This window comes from Gigantopelta aegis, chromosome 4, assembly GCF_016097555.1.
Source record: "Gigantopelta aegis isolate Gae_Host chromosome 4, Gae_host_genome, whole genome shotgun sequence".
Taxonomy (NCBI): Eukaryota; Metazoa; Mollusca; class Gastropoda; order Neomphalida; family Peltospiridae; genus Gigantopelta; species Gigantopelta aegis.
This window is the reverse complement of record NC_054702.1, coordinates 44,428,289-44,452,688: the sequence shown is the minus strand read 5'-3', so window position 1 is coordinate 44,452,688 and position 24,400 is coordinate 44,428,289. Positions and strand designations below refer to the sequence as shown.

The 24,400-nt window shown below is 38.4% G+C and overlaps 1 protein-coding gene across 1 annotated transcript in view; it reads left to right on the top strand.

Annotated features, from left to right (window-relative positions):
• Positions 1-24,400, top strand: part of LOC121370597 (cysteine-rich motor neuron 1 protein-like) — a 106,113-nt gene that overhangs the window by 76,074 nt on the left and 5,639 nt on the right. The window contains exons 5-10 of the mRNA XM_041495926.1: positions 15,848-16,030; positions 18,324-18,494; positions 20,026-20,142; positions 21,089-21,343; positions 22,269-22,511; positions 22,933-23,145. Coding sequence (XP_041351860.1) covers positions 15,848-16,030; positions 18,324-18,494; positions 20,026-20,142; positions 21,089-21,343; positions 22,269-22,511; positions 22,933-23,145 — 1,182 coding nt within the window. The remainder of the gene's footprint in view (positions 1-15,847; positions 16,031-18,323; positions 18,495-20,025; positions 20,143-21,088; positions 21,344-22,268; positions 22,512-22,932; positions 23,146-24,400) is intronic.

Below are 24,400 nucleotides of genomic sequence, written 5' to 3'. Positions count from 1 at the left end.
ACTCTCCAGAAGTTCAGACTATAGTATAAGCTCACAGAGAAAAAGCTGATTTAAGATATTGGTAGATGTGTGGCACAGACGGCCACAAGAAGCAAGTATCTGTCAGGCTCTGAGAGGCAAGGACTGGGAGGTGGACACTAAGACAAGTTGAAATCCAAGGAAAGAAAGGGAATAACTGTGGGATTTACACAGTGAAACCCCTCTAAACCGGATACCCTTGGGACCAAGTAAAATGCCCAGTATTAAGAGGTATCTGGTTTAGAGAGGTTAATTTCTGTACTGATTTTTAAAAAAGGACTCTGAAAAATGTCCGGTTTGGGGTGAATTCCGGTCTTGAGAGCTTTCATTGTAGTATATCAATGGAGGGCTTCTTAATACATGGACTGCACTGAGTGTCTGTTAACTCAAGGTGTCACTGTATGCAGGAAGAAACATCAAGTGAAATATTTCCTTTTACCAGGACTTCTCATCTTGAAGCCCACACGAAACTTACCTGTAAAGATGTCGGAAGCTGTTTTGGCAATTTACACATTAAAGAATCTTTATTTTTGGCTTCGCCAGATAAGATCCTCCATATATCTACAGGGAATGCAGTTAATGGGTATACACCAGATTATATTTAAATTATATCTACACTATTACATGTGTGGGTGTGCCTTCACGCAGCTCATCAAACAAAGCAAGTGGCTTACAGTGAGGTTCTGTGCATGGTAGATAGGCATAACATCTACGATTAGATCTGCTTTTTGATTCACACTAGCTTCACATGGCAATTAAAAAATAATGGGTTATGTAAATTGTAGTGTTGCCTTGTTAAAAAAAAAAGTACAGTCAATCAGCAGACAAATATTTATTTCTCAACCTATTTATCTCACCTGTAATTTATAGAGCACATACTTGTAAATGTGTGTGCATGTGTACACACATAATCAGTTGTGTGTGTGTGTTTATATATATATATATATATATATATATATATATATATATACATACAGTGAAACCAATCAAAATCGGACCCTCTGTAAACCAGCATTCTCTCAAAACCAGATGTTTTTCACAGGGGGTTTCACTATATATATTTATATATTTGTGTGTGTGTGTGTGTGTGTGTGTGTTTGTGTGTGTGTGTGTGTGTATGTATGTGTGTGTGTGTCAGTGTATGTGAATGAGTGTGTGTGTGTTTCTGTGTGAGTGTTTGTGAGTGTGTGTGTGTGTGTGTGTGTGTGTGTGTGATCGTCTGTCTGTGTCACTTGCCTCGCCATACTTTCTCATTTCTTGCATCCACCTCTAAACTTCTTAGTATCTTTTTTTCCTATCAATCGCCGTCCGTATGCCCATTGGGCTATTTCTTGTCCCAGCGAGTGCAACATGACTGGTATTTCAAAGGCCATGGTATGTGCTGTCCTGTCTGTGGGATGGTGCATATACCGGGGTAAAAAATCCCTTGCTACTAATGGAATTTTTTTTCCTATAAGACTATGTCAAAATTACCAAATGTTTGACATCCAACAGCCGATGATTAACAAATCAGTGTGCTCTAGTGGTGTTGTTAAACAAAACAAACTTCTAAACTTTTTCTGTACCTGTCCCACTTCACTTTTCTCTTTTCTGTATTTTTGTCACTCCATTTTTCTTATTTTTCTCCTCAATCTGTCCATTCATCCATCCATCTGTCTGTCTGTTCATCCATACATATGTCCATCCATCTATCCATCTGTCCACCCATCCATCCATGCATCCATTCATTCATTCATTCATTCATCCATCCATCCATCCATCCATCCATCCATCCATCCATCCATCCATCCATCCATCCATCCATCCATCCATCCATCCATCCATCCACCCACCCATCTATCCATCCATTTTTCTTTTTTATCTATCTCTTGATATCTATCTTGGCTTCTGGTTACACATGTGTGTCCATCACTATATAGACTGTGATTTATCAGTAGCTGGTGTTTTGTTAACAACCATGTTGTTGTCATTGTCAGGAATAGTTTAACATCTTGTTGTGTTCAATTATCAGGGCTAATTTAATGTGCTATTTTCATCTTTTCTAGCAAACTGCTTATCTTACTTTTTTCTAATTAGTTCAGGGGTTTTTTCTTCTTCAGAAAACATGCCATTTTCTGTATCATAATTCTCAGTATCAGTCCAAAAATACCCTGAGCAACTGCTATACTTAACTGGTGGCACTTACATGTCAAGTAACCGGCCTCGGTGGCGTAGTGGTTAGGCCATCGGTCTACAGGCTGGTAGGTACTGGGTTCGGATCCCAGTCGAGGCATGGGATTTTTAATCCAGATACCGACTCCAAACCCTGAGTGAGTGCTCCGCAAGGCTCAATGGGTAGGTGTATACCACTTGCTCCGACCAGTGATCCATAACTGGTTCAACAAAGGCCATGGTTTGTGCTATCCTGCCTGTGGGAAGTGCAAATAAAAGATCCCTTGCTGCTAATCGGAAAGAGTAGCCCATGTAGTGGCGACAGCGGGTTTCCTCTTAAAATCTGTGTGATCCTTAACCATATGTCTGACACCATATAACCATAAATAAAATGTGTTGAGTGCGTCGTTAAATAAAACATTTCTTTCTTTCTTTACATGTCATGTTCCTTTTCTCTGGTGGTGTATATATGAACATTGGCATGCAACCAAAAAGGAGTGAATTAAAAGCCTATTGAGAGCATGGAAAAAAAAACCCTTCACCACCATTAACAATAGCTAGACAGTTATTAGTTTTATCTATATACACCAATCATCATAGCCCTTAATTTGTGATGATTTGATAACCAGCCTATTGGTACAACAAAGATTTACTTTTGGACAAAGTTTTAAACTACCACAGATACGGGGTTAGATTATCGAGTGAATTATAGTCTTGTGTATGGAATAGACTGGTGTGCTTCACACAAAATGGTGGGAGGTAAACCACGGAGTAAAGCGTTTTAAGAAACCAGTTTGGCTGGTATTAGTCGATGAGATGTCAGATAACCTGTTGATGGATTGCTTCACTGTTAACCTCTAGTGGACACGTTCCTTTTTTACCGATTACCCACTTGTCTGCTGCACAATAACACACAGTGTACCATGAATTCTTGTTTGCACTTGCATTGATTTGGCTCATTGGACTATTTTTTTTTTGGTTCCAGCCAGTGCACCACGACTGGTACATCAAAGGCATCTTTTCTCCTATCGATCCTCGTCAGCGGGCCCATTGGGCTATTTCTTGTCATAGCGAGTGCACCAATTCTGGTGTATCAAAGGCCGTGGTATGTACTATCCTGTCTGTGGGATGGTGCATATAAAAGATCCCTTGCTACTAATGGAAAAAATATAGCGGGTTTCCTCTGTGACTATAAAAAATTACCAAATGTTTGACATCCAATAGCCGATGATTAATAAATAATAGATGTGCTCTAGTGGTATTGTTAAGCAAAACAGACTTTTGCATTGATTTGGTGTATATGAAGATATAAACTTGCGTCCAATCCTTTTCTTGTTTATGCAATAAAATATGTTTTCAGTGAAATATTTTGCACCTTTTCAGTTTTGCTAATATATTATTATCATTGCTCATCATTGTGATTTAGATGTAGCATGGTCACCGTCATAGTGGTAGAGCCCTTATCTGAGGCATGATGGGTCCCAGGATCGGTCACCTTTAAAGGACTTGTTCCTATTCCCATCCCAACCAGTGCTTAATGACATGGTACATCAAAGACCTTGGTATGTACTGTCCTGTTTGTGAGAAAATGCATATAAAAGATCCCTTGCTACTTTTTGGAAAGAGAAGCCTGTGTGAAGAGGTGGTTCTCCCTCTCTTTAAAACTTCATTTGTCTGATGACCACAACTAATTTTAAACATGTGCATGTAACAGGATCAGTTTACATCACTACTACAAATGACTATCTGTGATAAACCATTATTGCTATGGTCCACTTTTCAGAGGTATAGTTTAATACCAGGTAAGCGGTTTAGGCCTCATGGACCTTTTGCTCTTGACTATATTCTTTATTGACCAATTTTTAATAATGTCACAACAGAGCAATTTGTGAAAGTAAATTTTATCTTTTGTTGTGTTAACCATATTGACCTATCAGGACTGCATTTTCATTTATTTGAACACATTCACATTATTTTACTTTTCCAAGAAAAAACCATATTGACCTATCAGGACTGCATTTTCATTTATTTGAACACATTCACATTATTTTACTTTTCCAAGAAAAACCAACAAGCATGTGTGTGCCTATACCATTTATGAATTAGTTGCATCACATGCATGTTTATATATCATATAATGTCATGCTATACCAGTTCTTCGAAACCTGTCAAACATGATTTAACTCCCGGCACATTCCGTCATAACAACAATACTACATCAAGAGTCTCAGACAGTTGGATTTGTTGTGAAAACAATACCACCCATCAAGAATCTGCCTGCTTACATCAAAGCCAATTAGCAGTGTTGACAGAAGAGAACCTGGATATGACAGCTAAGATCAGATCAACAAGGCATCACTGGATTGTGGATTCTCTCTTGTAGTCTGTGTGGCCTAACCTTCTCACAAGGTGGCAGGGAAGTAAATCACAATACACCATCCACCAATCTAACATAAATTTTTTAAAAACCCTGCAGAACAAGAGACCGGCCTTGGTGGTGTTGTGGTTAAGCTATCGGATATTAGGCTAGTAGGTACGGGGTTCGCAGCCCGGTACCGGCTCAAACCCAGAGCGAGTTTTAACGACTCAATGGGTAGGTGTAAGGTCACTACACCCTCTTCTCTCTCACTAACCACTAACCACTAACCTACTTTCCTGGACAGACAGCCCAGATAGCTGAGGTGTATGCCCAGGACAGTGTGCTTCAACCTTAATTGGATATAAACACAAAAGTAAGTTGAAATGAGATGAATATACCATCCACCATTCTAACATTAAAAAAAACAAGTTGAGAACAAGAATTGTGAATTACATGATGATAATAACCAGACCATGTTTTGTTTTACAAAGGTATCTCAAATAGGTGTTACAGAAAAGAACTTTCAGTTGTGGAGGCACCCACTAATTTGCCAAAGAATGTTTTAGGTATTTTCTTTCATCATCAGTCTAATGGGTTGATGTAACCAAGAACCCACTCTTACCACACAGACTGCCGTTGTTAGCAGCTAAAGAATGTTCTGCAGCACAATCTCAAAGACGGAATGCCATATCTGAGATGAAATGAACATCCTCTAGATTTTGCTGGAATTCTGCAAGTTAGCACATTATATCCAAAAACTGTTTCTATTCTCAGTCTTTAGTTCCCACATCTGAAGACCTATAGTCTTGTATATCTACTGTCAAACATAAATTTGAAATTCGCTCTGACAGCAAATGTACATATATTGGACTATTCAAGACCCTGCTAACCTTTTTTCCACATCCCATGTCATTTTCTATCCCTGACAGACAGTTAAAATATATTTAATATTATCACCTTTGATAGCATATTGTGCTGAGATGTCATTGAACAAACATTCCTTTTCCCTAAGTTGACTCGGACACTGTTCTAAATCAAAGTCTATAATTGTTACATACCAATTATTGTTTTCTCTCTCAAAGTGACTTTTAAATTTTTTTTACTGAAAAAGTTAACATTTTTAATTTACACTTGATGTCACAGTAACATAAATAATGTACTAAAAAGTATTCTTGAGTAAATGTACTTTATCATGGTGTATCTGTGCTTAATCTGTCATTCATTTCATTTCAACTTATATTCATGCTTACATCCAATTAAGGTTCAAACACGCTGTCCTTGGCACACACCTCAGCTATCTGGGCTGTCTGTCCAGGTCAATGGGTTAGTTGTTAGTTAGTTAATGGTTAGTAAGACAGAAGAGGGTGTTGTGGCCTTACACCTACCCACTGAGTCATTAAAACTCCCTCTGGGTGGGAGCCAGTACCAGGCTGTGAACCTAGTATCTACCAGCCTTCTGTCTGATGGGTTAAACACGACATGCTGCCAAGGCTAATTCATAATGTGTGATGTGTGGCAATATATTATGATATATTTTAATAAAAGAATGTATGAATAAATCAATTAATGAATGTTTATAACGACACCCCAGCATGAAATACACACTGGCTGTTGGGTGTTGCTCTAAGGTTAACTGTGTAAATGAAGTGATGATCCACAGTTACCAAAAGAATGCTGTTTGATAAGGGATAATTAACTTCACAAGCCGTGTGTATTCTGCCATCTAATGGTTTAGCATCAGAAGTTGATACATACAGCATCAGTTGAGTTGTGGCAGGATCATTAGGACAACCTCATTGTACTTCCTGTAAATCACCTCTGCAAGTTGGTGCAGCCCGCCAAATCCTGCCACTTGGCACATGTAGGTATGTGTATAAAACCAGCAATCGTCTGATAAATAAGGTGATAGAAAAAAAGGAGGAGCAAGATGTTGATAAGTCGATGGGGCCAGCTGTTGAGTAATTTTGTTATTTTTGGCTGATTTTAAACAGACATGTTTCAGTCTCAGTGCTGATGGCTAACTTGAAAGGGTTTTTTTTTTTTTTTGGGGGGGGGGGGGGGTATTAGTGAACACATATGTCAGCCAATATCATCAGAGTGTGGGTAGATGAAATTTGATGTAGTGTGACAAACTAACAAGGAATTTCTGGATGTTAGGAAAAGTCTTTACAGATTGAGTAAAAAAAGTTAGGAAAGCAAATGCATGTACAAAAATGTATATGAAATTAGTTTGTTGTACATGTATCACATTTACACTGGAAAATTCATAGGTTTTATTGGTGATGAATGTAGGAGATGACAAATTGACAATCTTGGTGATCTGCACTTTAATTGATTCTGAATTTTACAAATCATACATTTTATTGGGTTACAAGAAAATTGAGAAGAAATGTACCGGTATTATTTAATGTCATGGGACATATGGTAATAGACCACACAGATAATGAAAGAGGAATCCCACTGATGCCACACCATGAGCTATTCTTGTCAATTAGCATATATGCAACATCCCGCAGACAGAATAGTATATACCACAGACTTTGATATACGAAAAATGGCCCAATGGCCCACTGACAGGGATGAAACCTAAACTGATTGTATATTAAGCAAGTGCTTTATATTAATCACTGCTTCAAAGTTTTGGACTGGCTAAACTGTAAACATAAATATATACATGTATTGACATCCACTTACCAATTACAGAACAGAAATTAAGTTTTTCGACATTTGATTCTAGACCGACTGTACATCACGCCAACATAACCACTGGGCTACACACTGCTTTCCAGTTACTAGGAAATAACGCTAAAGTTAAAATTTGTTTTGTTTAACGACACCACTTGAGCATACTGATTTATTACTTAACGACTATTGAGTGACAATTTGGGTGTCAAACATTTGGTACCGGTAATTTTGATATATAGTCTTTTGAGGAAAATCCCACTACATTTTTCCATTAGCAGCAAAGAATCTTTTTATATGCACATTCCACAGACAGGATAGCACATACCACGGCCTTTGATATACTGCTCATGGTGCACTGCCTAGAATAAGAAATAGCCTAATGGACCCACCGATGGGAATCGATCATAGTCCGACTGTGCATCAGGTGAGTACTTTAAGTACTGTATGTACCATATAAAAACTTTTGGTCTTGCTTTGACAATGTTTTTTATTAAAAAAAAATTAATTTAACGACACTCTCAAAAACATTTTATTTATGGTTATATGGCATCAGTCATATGGTTAAGGACCACACAGATATTAAATTACTTTTGTTAAATTTAATTTTTTTTTTTTTTTTTTTTTTTTTTTTTTTTTTTTTTTTTTTTTTTTAAAGAACTACATTAATTGTGAATGACACATGACAAATTATTTTAAAATGTGTTATCTGAATTAGTTAAGCATAGGCTAGACGTTTAATCCCATGGAATTTGTGTTTCATTTTTCATAAAATTCAAACCCGTCAGGTTTTTTCTTGTCTGGGACACAAATTAATATGTCAACACATGCCTGAACTTCTTAATAAAGTTTCCTAATCCTAATCCTAATCCTACTCCTACTATGTCAACAAGAGCCTGATTTAGCCATTGATATTACCTTCATTTAATATCTGTCAACAAATGGCAGATTGCACACACTGTCTGATTGTACATTATATTCGATGTTTGATCATTGTTTTGAAATGCATGTTTTTGACAAATGTAACCAATGAGAAGGTGATGAGAGGGTTTTGTCTAAAAGTGACATTTGTGGGTCAGTGTGCCAAATATGCCCACACAAATCAGTGCAATCAAAACAAACATGGTGAATTCAGCTTTGTTTCCCAGGATCAGTTTGTAAACAATACAATCAGCTACGTGGTCCCGGGTTCTATCTGTGGGTTCTATCCGTCAACACGGTACTAAGGTTTGTTTATTTAAGTTGGAGGTTTTTTGGTCATTGGTCTTAATCATTGTTTTTGTTTGTAGTTTTTTTTTTTATTCAGGGGTAGGGTATAGCTTAGTGATAGTGATAAAAATAGGATAATGAAGATGACATGATGTGTGCATGACATAATAGCATTAATTTTGACTTAAAAAGGATAGTCACATATTTGCTATCAACCATTTTTGTAATATTTTATATATACAGCTAACATGTACATTATCATAGGTTAGAAAGTTGTGTCTCTCTCCCCCCCCCCCCCCCCCCCCCCCCCATTTTATGACAAAACATTGACCATGAGTGGATGATAAGAATTTGCTATTTAACTTCATGTCTGGAATCACCAAATGCTTGGCTTCTTATTTAACTTTATGTCGGGGATCACCCCAATGCTTGGCTTGTTATTTAACTTCATGTCAGAAATCACTCCAATGCTTGGCTTGTTATTTAACTTCATGTCTGAGATCACCTCAATGCTTGGCTTGTTATTTAACTTCGTGTCTGAGATCACCTCCGTGCTTGGCTTGTTATTTAACTTCATGTCTGTGATCACCTGAATGCTTGGCTTGTTATTTAACTTCATGTCTGAGATCACCTCCGTGCTTGGCTTGTTATTTAACATCATGTCTGAGATCACCTCCGTGCTTGGCTTGTTATTTAACTTCATGTCTGAGATCACCTCCGTGCTTGGCTTGTTATTTAACTCCATGTCTGAGATCACCTCCGTGCTTGGCTGGCTTCCCAGTGTCTTGTCAGGCACATTCCTCTTCAAGTGTCTTGTGCAGATAACTGGAATATTTGGCAAGTTTCTGGCTGTAACAATCAGCTTCTTTTTCTAAAACTGGAAATTTGTTTGTGTCTATTTTAGTATGAGTTTATTTTGTGAAAGTAGCCATGTACTGTAAGATGAGCGGCTGCTTGATACAATAGTAAGTGTTATTATCACTGGGCATGTTTTTATAGCCTCACACCCACACTCTTATCAAAGTATGAGGTAAGAGTCTTGCTGTGGAACTAATTTATTATATGTATGGTTCACGCATGCTGTCCTGGGCATGCATACCTCGACTATCTGGGCTGTCTGTCCAGGACAGTTGGTTACATATTGTAGTTGTTAGTGGTTAATGACAGAGAAGAGGGTGTAGTGGTCTTACACCTACCCATTGAGTCTTTAAAACTCGCTCTGTGTGGGAGCCGGTACCAGGCTGTGAACCCTGTACCTACCAGGCTTATATCTGATGGCTTAACCATGACACCACCGAGGCCTGTTCAAGCAAATCATTTTATGGCCCTGACTATATTAAAGTACAGTAAAGATAAATGTGAAATGACATAGATGTTTATTCATGTATATGGTTGTGTAATCATAATATAGCTATAAATTTTCAAAGTTTTTCCGGTTGGGAAGGTTTATGACATACTGAAGGCTATAAATTTAATAAAAGGCGTGATGACATTTTGCCACCTTGCTCTCTTAACTTCATTTTTAACATGCTAAAGATTTTTTTTTTTTTTTTTTTGATTTTTTTTTTTTGATTTTTTTTTTTACACATCATGTTCATAACACTATTAATATTACTTTAAAATGACTTTGTTGGGCATTAACATATTAATTCTGTCAAAAACATTCAAACTTGCAATACATCAACCTCTATTTTAGAGACATCTGTCTTAAGAGGCCAGCTTACTTAAATCATGTAATGAAGAGAAATATGGCAGATATTGCTCTATAACTTTTTTCTTACTCAGTGACACAGTTTAAAGGAGTTATTAATTTTACTGGCGTAGGAAGTGGGATGGGGGGGCAAGCAAGGGGGGCATGTGCCTCCCCACTTTGTAGCAACAGCGATCGTTTTTATATATTTAAACATGTATTTGTGTGTGTGTGTGTGTGTGTGTGTGTATGTGTGTGTGTGTGTGTGCGTGTGTGTGCGCCCCACCCACACAGTTTGGCACCTTCCTACGCCCATGAATTTTGTTAAGAAGATCTAGGGACATCCTGCCTATTCATACAGTTCTTTTTGTTTCTAAACTTTGTTAACAATGTATCTCATAATCTTAGGTTATTTCATGGCAATTGTCCAGATGCTATTTCTTGTGGTTTTATGCATGTGATTCCAGTATGGCTTACCTCCACAGTTAGGATTAATAGACCCTTGGAGTGAAACACAGTATGGTTTAGTAGACCCTCGGAGTGAAACACAGTTAAGGTTAGTGGACCCTCGGTTAGTAGACCCTCGGAATGAAACACAGTTAAGGTTAGTGGACCCTCGGTTAGTAGACCCTCAGAGTGAAAAGACAGTTAGGGTTAGTAGACCCTCAGAGTGAAACAGTTAAGGTTAGTGGACCCTCGGTTAGTAGACCCTCGGAATGAAACACAGTTAAGGTTAGTGGACCCTCGGTTAGTAGACCCTCGGAATGAAACACAGTTAAGGTTAGTGGACCCTCGGTTAGTAGACCCTCAGATTAAACGACAGTTAGGGTTAGTAGACCCTCGGAGTGAAACAGAGTTGAGGTTAATGGACCCTCGGTTAGTAGACCCTCAGATTAAACGACAGTTAGGGTTAGTAGACCCTCGGAGTGAAACAGAGTTGAGGTTAGTGGACCCTCGGTTAGTAGACCCTCAGATTAAAAGACAGTTAGGGTTAGTAGCCTTCAGAGTAAAAGACCTTTGGAATATAGACATTCCACCGAAAAATCTTACTCGGTCTTCTCATCAACTGGTTTTTGTTAATTTTCATGAATTGTTTTGTGAAACACAGTTAAAGTTAGTGGACCCTCGGTTAGTAGACCCTCGGAGTGAAACACAGTTAAGGTTAGTGGACCCTCGGTTAATAGACCCTCGGTTAATAGACCCTCAGATTAAACAACAGTTAGGGTTAGTAGACCCTCGGAGTGAAACAGAGTTAAGGTTAGTGGACCCTCGGTTAATAGACCCTCGGTTAATAGACCCTCGGTTAATAGACCCTCAGATTAAACAACAGTTAGGGTTAGTAGACCCTCGGAGTGAAACAGAGTTAAGGTTAGTGGACCCTCGGTTAGTAGACCCTCGGAGTGAAACACAGTTAAGGTTAGTGAACCCTCGGTTAGTAGACCCTCGGAGTGAAACACAGTTAAGGTTAGTGAACCCTCGGTTAGTAGACCCTCGGAGTGAAACAGTTATGGTTAGTGGACCCTCGGTTAGTAGACCCTCGGAGTGAAACACAGTTAAGGTTAGTGGACCCTCGGTTAGTAGACCCTCGGAGTGAAACAGTTGAGGATAGTGGACCCTCGGTTAGTAGACCCTCGGAGTGAAACACAGTTAAGGTTAGTGGACCCTCGGTTAGTAGACCCTCGGAGTGAAACACAGTTAAGGTTAGTAGACCCTCGGAGTGAAACACAGTTAAGGTTAGTGGACCCTCGGTTAGTAGACCCTCGGAGTGAAACACAGTTAAGGTTAGTGGACCCTCGGTTAGTAGACCCTCGGAATGAAACACAGTTAAGGTTAGTGGACCCTCGGTTAGTAGACCCTCGGAGTGAAACACAGTTAAGGTTAGTGGACCCTCGGTTAGTAGACCCTCGGAGTGAAACACAGTTAAGGTTAGTGGACCCTCGGTTAGTAGACCCTCAGATTAAACGACAGTTAGGGTTAGTAGACCCTCGGAGTGAAACAGAGTTGAGGTTAATGGACCCTCGGTTAGTAGACCCTCAGATTAAACGACAGTTAGGGTTAGTAGACCCTCGGAGTGAAACAGAGTTGAGGTTAATGGACCCTCGGTTAGTAGACCCTCAGATGAAACGACAGTTAGGGTTAGTAGGTTAGAGTGACCCTCAGTTGAGGTTATGGACCCTCGGTTAGTAGACCCTCAGTTAAGGTTAACGACAGTTAGGGTTAGTAGACCCTCGGAGTGAAACAGAGTTGAGGTTAATGGACCCTCGGTTAGTAGACCCTCAGATTAAACGACAGTTAGGGTTAGTAGACCCTCGGAGTGAAACAGAGTTGAGGTTAATGGACCCTCGGTTAGTAGACCCTCAGATTAAAAGACAGTTAGGGTTAGTAGCGTAAAAGACCTTTGGAATATAGACATTCCACCGAAAAATCTTACTCGGTCTTCTCATAAACTGGTTTTTGTTAATTTTCATGAATTGTTTTAATTTTTAATAGTTTTTAAAAATCCTTCTGTATTAACAGAGTACCTTTTGACATGTATCTCAAATTATCGGTAAATTGATGTATATTAAGCAGTCATTTTATTCTGAAGCCAGATGTATTTTTTAATATACTTTTTCTCTTTCTTTTCCTGATCTAGTAGAGAGCTCCTATTTTTTTTACTACTTTTGCTGTCCACTTCACTTCCCAGTCCTTGTCTCTCTATCAATGATAGGTCGTAAGCCGTAATGTGGCTGTTCACATTGGTTTAGCTATCTGTGTAAAATCTTCTTGATTACAGGTTCAAAGTTAACATATGAAATCATCTTGTATGCAGATTAGTGTATTACATATACTGTTAACCAGATTAATATTGTGACGTGGGGGTTTTTTCCTCACGAAATATGCATCTTAGGCCATGTTTGCAAAATGTGAAGTTTGCAAACAACCATTGGTATCTACAGTGAGTATCTTCAGTGAAATTAATGGCTGCATATAAATTTTGCTTGAAATGTATTCGCACTCATCCACCGTCCCCAGTTGACAGTAATTTTCATTCAGAATATCATAATAAGGACGTACATCATATGAAGAGTTTAGGCGCAAAACACGATATATCCATTTTTCATTTTCAGTAAAAGTGATTTTTTTAATTGGCGTATATCGCATTTTGATAAAAAAAAAAAAAAATACGGGATTTACCCAATACAATTTCATAAGGATCAATCACGTTTTGCAGCAAATCAGCGGGCCTACGATTAGCCCTTACTGACATACAATAATAATAACTAAAAACTAGAAAAAAAATGGTTTATATCGCATTTTGCGCCTGAACTCTTCATATGTTTTCAATATTATAGCTTTAGGTGAAATTTAAACCCAGAATAGGTCAGCAGACATACCAGTTTAAACTGATGGCTAATTAAATTACAAAATCAATAACTAGTATCACCATATCACCATGTGCTTTATCAATATTTGTTTTTTAATTATGTGACAGACTTATCTGTTACCTTGAGCAGAGACGAGATACCGATTAAGCAGTGTAATGAATGAACAAGATACTGGAATGAGAACAATGCAAAGGGTATCGAATAACACAACCATTGATTGTCCTTGCTTCACCCCGGTGTTAGAATGTGAGCCCACTGTCACTTGGCCATGTCTTATCTGTCACCCAGCACAGGTTGCAGTCCACACACTATTTCATTATTAACCCTTTAGTTTCTTGCTTACCCATTTGGCCCACAGGTGCTATTAGACCTTCAGTCATGAATATTTGTCCCACCTGTCTCTCATTTTTTCTCCCTACTCCTCCATCTCTCTCTTACTCTTTTCGCGTCTCTTTTTTCTGTCTGTGTCTGTGTCTCTGTGTGTGTGTGTGTGTGTGTGTGTGTGTCTGTCTGTCTCTCTCTCTGTCTCTCTCTCTCTCTCTGTCTCTCTCTCTGTCTCTGTCTCTCTCTCTGTCTCTCTCTCTCTGTCTCCCTCTCTCTGTCTCTCTCTCTCTCTCTCTCTCTCTCTCTCTGTGTGTGGTCCTTTACCATATGTCCGATGCCATATAACTGTAAATAAAATGTGTTGAGTGCATCGTTAAATAAACCATTTCATTTCTGTCTGTCTGTCTGTCTGTCTGTCTCTCTCTCTCTCTCTCTCTCTCTCTCTCTCTCTCTCTCTCTCTCTCTCTTCTCTCTCTCTCTCTCTTTTTTTCTCTCTCTCACCCTCTCTGTATCTCTCTGTATCTCTCTCTCTCTCTCTCTCTCTCTCTCTCTCTCTCTCTCTCTCTCTCTCTCTCTCTCTCTCTCTCTCTCTCTCTCTCTCTCTCTCTCTCTCTGTGTCAGTCAGTAGTTATATATCTCTCTCGTTTTCTCTTTTTCAGTAGTTATTGTCTTCAAATGTGTACCAAATGACTAGACCTAGTACATAGCAAAATCATGTGTCAAGTGATTATCAAATGATTATTGGCTAGATTAATTAATGTTTAAGTGTTGTTTTATTCAGTCTCTGTATTCTTTAAATGTGTTTGCCACTTGCCAAACACAGATGTGATAGAGTGTGTAAGAGAGTGACATGTGAAGTGTGTCTATCATAATATTGATATGCAGTTTTCAGGTTGCCCACAGGCCAGCTTTTGTCATGTGACTGTTCTAGTTATCTGCAGCTGTTATCAACATAACCTTGTTGTGTCTGTTGGAGGAATGTCAATATTACTTTACAGATTAACTTGGCCTCCTTTTGTTCATTTTTTCTATAAACAGTCTCACTGATTAAAAACTGATTTTATTTACTGATGCTGAATTTTGACTGGCTGAAAATTTATTTTTATTTCCTGAGGGTGGAACTTGACATACCCAGTATTGAACGTAATGTTTTTAATATGCTCCTATACCACTAAGGTTTCGAGCAGACATTATTTAATGAGGGTGAAATTTAAAAATAAAATATTTATTTATTGAGCCTGAAATTTGACTGAAAAGAACTATATTTATTCAGCCTAAGACCACATAGTCATAGACCAGAAAGAAAGATAGTGTATGTTTCACAGACCACTACACCCTCTTCTTTCTCACACTAACAACTAACCCACTGTCCTGGACAGACAGCTGAGGTGTGTGTGCCTAGGACAGCATGCCTGAACCATAATTGGATAAAAGCACGAAAATAAGTCGAAATGAAATGAATGGATGATGTATAAGTCAACCTGAAACTGATGTCAAGCACTAACGCTGTAAATAGGTTTTAGTTTTTAAAAAATTAAAAAATTTTTTTTTTTTTTAAAAAATTAAATTTATTTCAAACATGGATTGCTGGTTGTTTAAGTACATGTATATGTAAGAAATTTGAACACTGCATTTCTGTCCATTAAATACCATTTATCTTACAACTTGTTCTTAACAGCATAAGATACATTTTGAAAAGCTGGTTGTAATATAACTGGTATCTAATGGTCACTCATGTAGTATTTTCTATATACCCAACATATTTTAACTACCAGTAATGCCTTGCCAAGGACTCAGTCTATTTGGACTTTTTGACATTTTCAAGCCTTCAGTTTTTATGAATTTTTTCAGAGATTATTTAAACCATGGACAGAGCAGCACATACCATAGTTTTTAATATACCAGCCATAGAACACTGTTTAAACTACAAATAACCTAATGAGAGTGATTATATAATTCATGAAAACTGAGTAACAAACAATTATATTCTGTGATTTCTCACAAAGTGTGTCTTACATACTATTTTGTATTTCTTCTCTTGTGCAGATACTGGTTTGAAATGTTCGTATGACGGGCGGGAGTTCCGCGACGGGGAGAGCTGGCAGATTGAGAAGTGTACCAAGTGCACGTGTCGGGATGGGCTCACCTTCTGTAAGACCAAAATGTGCAACGCTCCACTCTGTGGATGGATGGTCATACCCGACGGAGAGTGCTGTCCTGTCTGCAAAGGTTCGTTGTTAAAACTGTGTGCATTTAAAAAAAACTTTTCTTCTCAAACAGGTGGGGTTGCATGCTTCTTGTAAAACTCTTAAAAGTCTCAAATTTTACCTGTCTGGATTTTTTTTAGATTTAATAAGCACTGGGTTTGGGTTTTTTGTTTTTTTGTTGGGTTTTTTTTGGGGGGTGGGGGGGGTGGGGTGGGGGTGTCACCATCTTTCTGGAAACTTTAAGTAGTATGAATCTGGATTTTTTTTTATTTTATAAGCACATGCCTATAAAACTAGGTTGTTAAAGGTGCAGACCTTAGTTTCAGCTCGTGCAAATGGACACTAAATTCAGTTAATCTACAAATATGCCACACATCTCAATACAGTTATAACAGAGAGAAGCTTCAGCTTCAGACCAGTTTTTACATGCCGATATCCACTAGGGTTCAGGCATGTTATCCCCCCCCCCCCCTTATTCCTGGCATGGCCAGCGATTCGACCAGGGGGGAGATACAGAGAGAAGCTAAAGTCTTAACGTTTAAAATGGGAAATAGTCTACAAATAACTAGAGGTTGTTTTTCGATACCCATTATTTCTCAGACGAATGTCCATTTTTACAAAAATGAAAAATACATTTTGGGGTATTGCAAAAACCTGGATGACCAGAACTACTTCAGTTGTACGGAAATGATTATTCTAAATAATAAAATGTGAGTACTTCTAATTTAAATTGTCAAAAATGGCTTTAATAATTAAAACTATGTCGCAGTGTTTAAAAACTAGGGTCTTTCACTTTAGTTTGACGGCAAATGAATTGAGAGAAATGAGGTATACATTAATTGAAATCAAATACTGCTTGTTTAACTGAGTCACATTTACTTTAAAATCATTATAGGAAAGAATTTTGTGTAAAATATATGCTATTAAATAGCAGTTATCCTGCATGCATTGAAAATTGATTTAAAGACATCTCTAGATGCCAAATACAGAGCACTCACTGGAATCAATGAAATTAACACAACCAAAACAGATTGCTGTCTTTGAAATATAACTAAACTGCAACCAGTGCCAAGTGCTGTAAAAAGGTTCAGCTTAACAAGTAATTTAATTTTCTTTTAAACCTATTTGTTTGTAAATACAAAACATGTATGTAACACCTGTGTTCATTTGATACCATTTATCTTACAACTCTAGTTTTAAAATGTATCCAGCTAGTTTTTACTGACTGAAATGTATCAAACTTGCTTTTACTAAATAAACATTTCTTTGATGCTAAACTCTATTTTAACTTTTTTTAAATCTTTTTATGAAAATTATGTAATGTAATTTCATTGTTAAACAATTGTAAAAACAACAAATATTGACTCTGCTCATGGCAGGTGCCACTAGTGGGGCAACATCTGCTCACCTTTCATGTCACCTCATATCAACATTATCTGGACAGTGATTCATGAGTGCATGCCAACATAACTGTTTAAATCTCCACTGAGCTCTGTCTTGTACAGGTTTAGGTTTGTCTAAACTAGTCTTGGGAGTGGCAGTCCTCCTATGGACAAAGCAGGAAAGATGTATCCTGGGAAAACACTTAAAAAAGAAACGTTTGTTTTGTTTAATGACACCACTAGAGCACATTGATTTATTAATCATTGGCTATTGGATGTCAAACATTTGGTAATTTTGACATATAGTCTTAGAGAGGAAGCCCGCTACATTTTTCCATTAATAGCAAGGGATATTTTATATGCACCATCCCACAGACAGGAAAGCACATACCATTGTCTATGATATACCAGGCGTGGTGCACTGGCTGGAACGAGAAATAGCTCAATGGGAAACACTAAACAATGACTCATGGAAGCAATCATGATATTGTGCCGAGATGAGATTTTAAAAATGCTAATGGCTTTATCATTTAGATTAAAACAAGTAATGTGTATTTACCAGCCAGTCATGTAGTATTATCTGTGATATATGGTGTATAAAACCATGACTGGTGTACTGTGGGTGTGTATTTACCAGCCAGTCATATAGTAAGTATTGTCTATGATGTATGATATACAAGACTATGACGGGTGTACTGTGGCTATGTATTTACCAGCCAGTCATGTAGTAAGTATTGTCTGTGATGTATGATGTACAAAACCATGACCGGTGTACTGTGGCTGTGTATTTACCAGCCAGTCATGTAGTAAGTATTATCTGTGATGTATGGTGTATACAACTATGACAGGTGTACTTTGGCTGTGTATGTAGTAAGTAGTATCTGTGATGTATGATGTATAAAACCATGACCGGTGTACTTTGTGTTTCCGCAGGCTGTGTGTCCGACTCGGGTCAGCTGTACAACAACTCTGATGTCTGGAAGGAGAACCCGTGTGTGACGTGTCAGTGTGATGCAGGGCAGGTCCTCTGTCAGGCAGAGATGTGTGCAGTGCGCTGCTCCAACCCCCGCCAAGTGCCTGGTCAGTGCTGCCCTGTGTGTGACGGTGAGTGCAGTCAGCTTTTACACTTCATGAAGGTAAACCAGTGTTCAATAAATGTTTGAGAAAGTCACTTGCCGTCCCTGAAGCTTTGGCTAGTGCACGATGTATTATAGTAATACTGTTGATAATTACCACTAGCCCAGACCAAACATTCACCAGCCGGGACCAAGGGCTAGTGGATTTGTCGAACACTGCAATTACATTTCAATAATAATGGTAAACCACAGAAAGCAAATACAGTGTTCGACAAATGTTAGAGAAAGTCACTAGCCCTCCCTGAAGCTTTGGCTAGTGGCCTGTGTATTATAGTAATGCACCTGATAATTACCACTAGCCCAGACCAAAATTCACTAGCCGAGACCAAGGGCTAGAGGATTTGTTGAACACTGGTTAAACTGGAGTAAGAAACAGCTGTGTGGACAGGATACATTTGCAGTGCTAGCAATGTACTTGGTGAAATGATAGGGTTAACAGTGTCTCTGAGCATCTTTGAATTAGAATACTAAAAATGGTTTAAAATGATAATAAAGATGGTTGCCAGTGCATGCATGGCAGAACAACGTTGGAGAAGAAACTGGATGGATGATTGTCTGGAATAATAATCAGAGCAAACTGTTTTTAAACATGCCCATCTTAAGTATACATTCCAGTGTCACTGCATGTGAATAAACCATGAGAAAGTGGAAAAGTGGATTAGGACATGCAGTGGCGTAGTGTGGGCAGGGCCACCGGGGCAGTTGCCCTGGGCTCAAAATTCTTGACTGGTGGAAGGGACTCGGGGAGTGCTAACGGTCCACTGGTTAAGGGGCGCAATACTTGCCTTGTTCCAGGCACTGGCAACCCACGCTGAGGACACAACACTCACAGTGAGCTGGCAGAGTAGAAGGGACTATACTTGGTCGTGAAGTCCAGGGCGCCATTCCACAAAGCGATCTTAGCGCTACGGTCACCTTAAGTGCATAGAGTATTTATGCACTTAAGGTGATCTTAGTGTTAAGATTGCTTCGTGGAACGGGGCCCAGGACCTCAAGGCACAAACTGTTACTATGGCAAGACAGGCAAATGAATACCATCCTGACATCCATGTCATTTCTTTATGCATTTGAACTTGATTCCTGTGTTTGTATTCAGTTACGGTTAATGTTGGTTAATGTTAGTGAGAGAGAAGTCAACTAATGGTCTTACACCTCCTATTGAGTTGTTAAAAGTTACTTTACATGAAATTTCATTCCAATTTTTGTTCATGATTATATCCAGTTATGGTTTAATCACACTGTCCTACAGGCTCGAACCTTAGCCATCTGGTTTGTCTATCCAGGACAAGGGTTGAGGGTAAGTTACAGCTATTATAAATTCTTAAGTTAAGCCTTTTTCAGTCTCAGATTAACAGGACTGATTTAACTTGATAGATAGATAACAATTTAACGTGCCCATATACCACTAGGGTTTCGAACACGATTTAACTTGAGCATGGACTTTCTGCCCTGAGCTGTGATGAGAGGGATCTTAGACTGTCTGGCTTTGTGTTTTTCAGACACCCCTCCTGTGGACCGTCCTGTTCTCTGCCCCTCCTCACAGAACTGCAGCTTGACGTGTGCCCATGGTTTGGAGATGTCCGATGATGACTGTTTCCTGTGTAAATGTAAGAAAGGTAAACAGCTTCAATATCCATCTGTTACACAATAGACAGCACTGTAGAGATTGTAAACAGTTCACTTTGTCACAAACTCAGGGGCTGAAGGATTTTCGAATATCTTTATATGTGTAATATATAAGTTATTATATTACCATTTTTGCTGTATAAAACTGAAAATAAATGTATTATTCCCATTTTGTTTGGGAAATCAAACAATTCACTAAATTGTTTAATAAATTTGATAGCACTCATGAATTGAAACACAACTAACTTTTTTTCAGTTTGCCACAGAGCAATCAGTTTCAGGTAAATTTGTATGCCACAGAGCAATCAGTTTCAGGTAAATTTGTATACCACAGAGCAATCAGTTTCAGATTAAATTATTCACCACAGATCAATCAGTTTCAGGTAAATTTGTATGCCACAGAGCAATCAGTTTCAGATTAATTTGTTCACCACAGAGCAATCAGTTTCAGGTACATTTGTATGCAACAGAGCAATCAGTTTCAGGTAAATTTGTATGCCACAGAGCAATCAGTTTTACGTTAATGTGTATGCCACAGAGCAATCAGTTTCAAGTTAATTTGTATGCCACAGAACAATCAGTTTTACGTTAATGTGTATGCCACAGAGCAGTTTCGCGTTAATTTGTATGCCACAGAGCAGTTAATTCTGGGTGTGTTTGTTTTATTGGACGGCATGACGGTGGTGACCAGGTCGTCACTGTGGAGTACCGTAACAAATGTCAAAAATGATGTTCGAGGTGGAAATGATCAACAACCATATGATCTCTCACATGTGTGTGTAAGAGAAATAAATCTAAATCACCAACTACTTTGAAGCATCTTTGGTTATAACAGTATGTATTAAAAGTAAGTGTACTTTCACAAATGTAGGCCTATATTCACTGAAGTAATTGTTTTTGTGAAGTGTGTATTTATTCAAGTCTGTCTGTTTTCAGAGGTGTGTACGTTGGACTGTAAGTATGGCCAGCTGACTGACAACAAGGACACTAGGATCTGTGAATGTGCCCAGCCACAAAACCACTGTCCTGGTCTCGACGACTGCACCAAGCGCTGCTCCTATGGGTTCAAGAAGTCACGCAATGGCTGCCTCAAGTGTCGCTGCAACAAGTGTCCACCTTTCAACTGCACTAAACGCTGTCTCTATGGTTACCTGCTTAATGACCAAGGCTGTCAGCTGTGCAAGTGTCAAGGTAACAGATATAATTATGCACATGTATTGTTTGTTAGATGTCAAGCTTAAGATCACTAATCAGGAACTGCATTTAAATGTTCTGAATTTTTTTTTTAAAGTAGAATATACTAGCATCTGTTAAATTCATTTACAGTTATTAAAGCTAGTATATATTAAAGAAACAGCCAAACAATTTACTGCTGTACTGAAGAAAATGCTCTTAATGTTATTAATTCTGTTTGTTATACATGTACTTGGTTTTAAAATTTTGAGATCACCCCTAGTTATTTTTAAAATCTTTGAAATCACACTTAACTGTAAGTGTATTAAATATTTTTAATCAGTTCATTGTTGAATATCTCTAATACATGTATGCAATTTGTAAATAGTACATGTATTTGCAAATCTTGCTTTCGCAATCAAAGAAAACGTGTGGCTGTCGATAGGCTACTCATTAGGAGACTCATTTAAATTAGCAGTAAGATTATTGTATGACATTCTCCACGTACAACAGAGCATATACTACAGCCTTTGATATAAAGTATATAAAGTACTGGTTGGAATGGATAGATTGTATGTTTAACAAGGGTAATTGCTTATGTTATCAATGGCATTTAAGGGACTTTACCAGTGTCTTCACATTTAAAATTCTTAACATAATTTTCATCCCCGAGACCAAAATTATTTTTCAAAAATGTGTGTTTGCCGGTCCCACTTTTAACATTTTTGTCTGTCCGAAGCACTTGTCCGTTTTTACTGTTGGAACAAATTCCTAGCTGTTTAGTGCTGCTGTTTTTGCACATGGGTATTTGTCTATGTAAGTCAATTGATGTGCATTCTGATTCTCAAAAGACTTATTAATGATTATTGAACCAGTCCCAAATTTAATAAAAATTGGTAATTTTGACTCCAGAACCTATAATGATATATGTTTTTATTTACAGAAGCTCTTTTGGAAAGTACTATACCGAGCATTTCCTCGGAGCTCCCTGACTCTGTGTCGGAGTACCGCGCGGTGTGTCTGTCGGCGTCAGGTCAGCGCCATGACGATGGGGAGTCCTGGCATGACGGCTGCCGACTCTGCTACTGTCACACCGGCACTGAGATGTGCTCACTCATCGCCTGTCCCGTCCCACGCTGCAACAGCCCAGTATTTAGACTTGGAGACTGCTGTCCCTCCTGTCCAGGTATGTATGTGGTCTCACACCATTGTTCTTGTCAGGGCCCATGCTTATAAAACTTGGTGGTGTCGTGGTTAAGCCATCGGACATAAGGCTGGTATAGGTACAGGGTTCGCAGCCCGGTATCAGCTCCCACCCTGAGCGAGTTTTAGCAACTCAATGGGTAGGTGTAAGACCACTACACCCTCTCCTCTCTCATAATAACCACTAACAACTAACCCACTGTCCTGGACAGACAGCCCAGATAGCTGAGGTGTGTGCCCAGGACAGTGTGCTTGAACTTTAATTGGATATAAGCATGAAAAATAAGTTCAAATAAAATAAAATGTTGTCATTTCAGACATGAAGCCAAGATGACTATCAAGATATAAGCACGAAAATAAGTTGAAATAAAATGAATAATTATAAGAAATGTTGTTGTTTGCAGGAGTTACCATCCTGGCGTCTGGGTCGGGAGAGAAGGAGGCGTGCCAGTCGTCAAGCGGCCACCAGCTGGTGGAGGGGGAGACGTGGCACATGGACCAGTGTACCCAGTGTATCTGCCACGATGGGGCCATCCTCTGCGAGTCTCACACCTGCCCCCCAGCACTCTGTCACCACCCCATCAGGCCAGTCGACAAGTGCTGCTCCTTCTGCAAGGGTTAGTTCGCAGTCAGACATTCAGCCAGTTGATTGAAAACATAGCTTATCAAGATCTCTCACCTTTTTCATCTGAAATGGTCATCCTCTGCAAGTCTCTCACCTGCACCACCACCACCACCACCCCCACCACTCTCTGTCATCACCCCGTCAGGCCAGTCGAAAAGTGCTGCTTGTTCTGCAAGAGTTAATGCAAAGTCAGGCATTCACTCAGTCGATTGAAAACATAGCTTATCGAGATCTCACCCCTTCCTACTGAAATGGTCTTTACCACAGGTTTTTTCTATGTCAGTGTGTAAAATACACTGTACTGTCGGAAATAGAATAAAAATGATTTTCGTCAATTATTTCTTACATATTAAACAGACATGTAAATTTTATGTAAATATCTATTTAATGATCGTGGACCTAATTTAGCATTTACTCGTTTTGGCTCTCATTGATGTACAAAGTGGTGTTTACTCTTGAAATTAAAAGAAAGATGTCAGTAAACAGGTGATTTGTGCACTTTATGGGAACACACTATAACAAAGTTTGGTCAACATGACATGTGTCAATTTCATTGCTGTTACAATATGTGAGGGACTGTTTCTGATCACAGTTTACCCCTGTTCCTCTCCCAAACAGATATTTGTAGACAAACAGATATTTGTAGACATTTATAAGTAACTTTTGAGCAAAACTGTCAAAAATAATTTTGAGTTTGTGATCTATTATACTGGTATTAAAGGTGCTATCTTAAAGTTGCATAATGACAGCTATTGCAAATCATGTTTTTTTTATTAATTTCTGCTTTAACATTTAAAAACTACACCTTTAATTATATGCCCATAAATAATTACAGGAAATAATTGTATCTACTAGTAAAAAAACATTTTTTTATTGGAGAATCTTTATCACAAACAGATGCTCACATACATGTGTATAACTATGATATAGCACCTTTAAGTGGTTGCAAGACTGTAAATTTCTAATGTACTTATATTGAATTTATATTCACTAAATATGCTGGTCATAATTAGTAATTTATGCTGCAATTCAAAATAATCAGTTAACTTGCAGTTTTAAATTAAAAGGTTTTTTTTAAGAGTAAATGAAATTGACACATACCATCAAAATGTGTTATAGTCCGTTCCAATAAAGGTCACAAATCTCCTGTTTACTGACATCTTTATTTTAATTTCAAGAGTAAACACCATCTTGTACATCAATGAGAGCCCAAACAAGTAAATGCTAAATTAGGTAGAGTATCATTA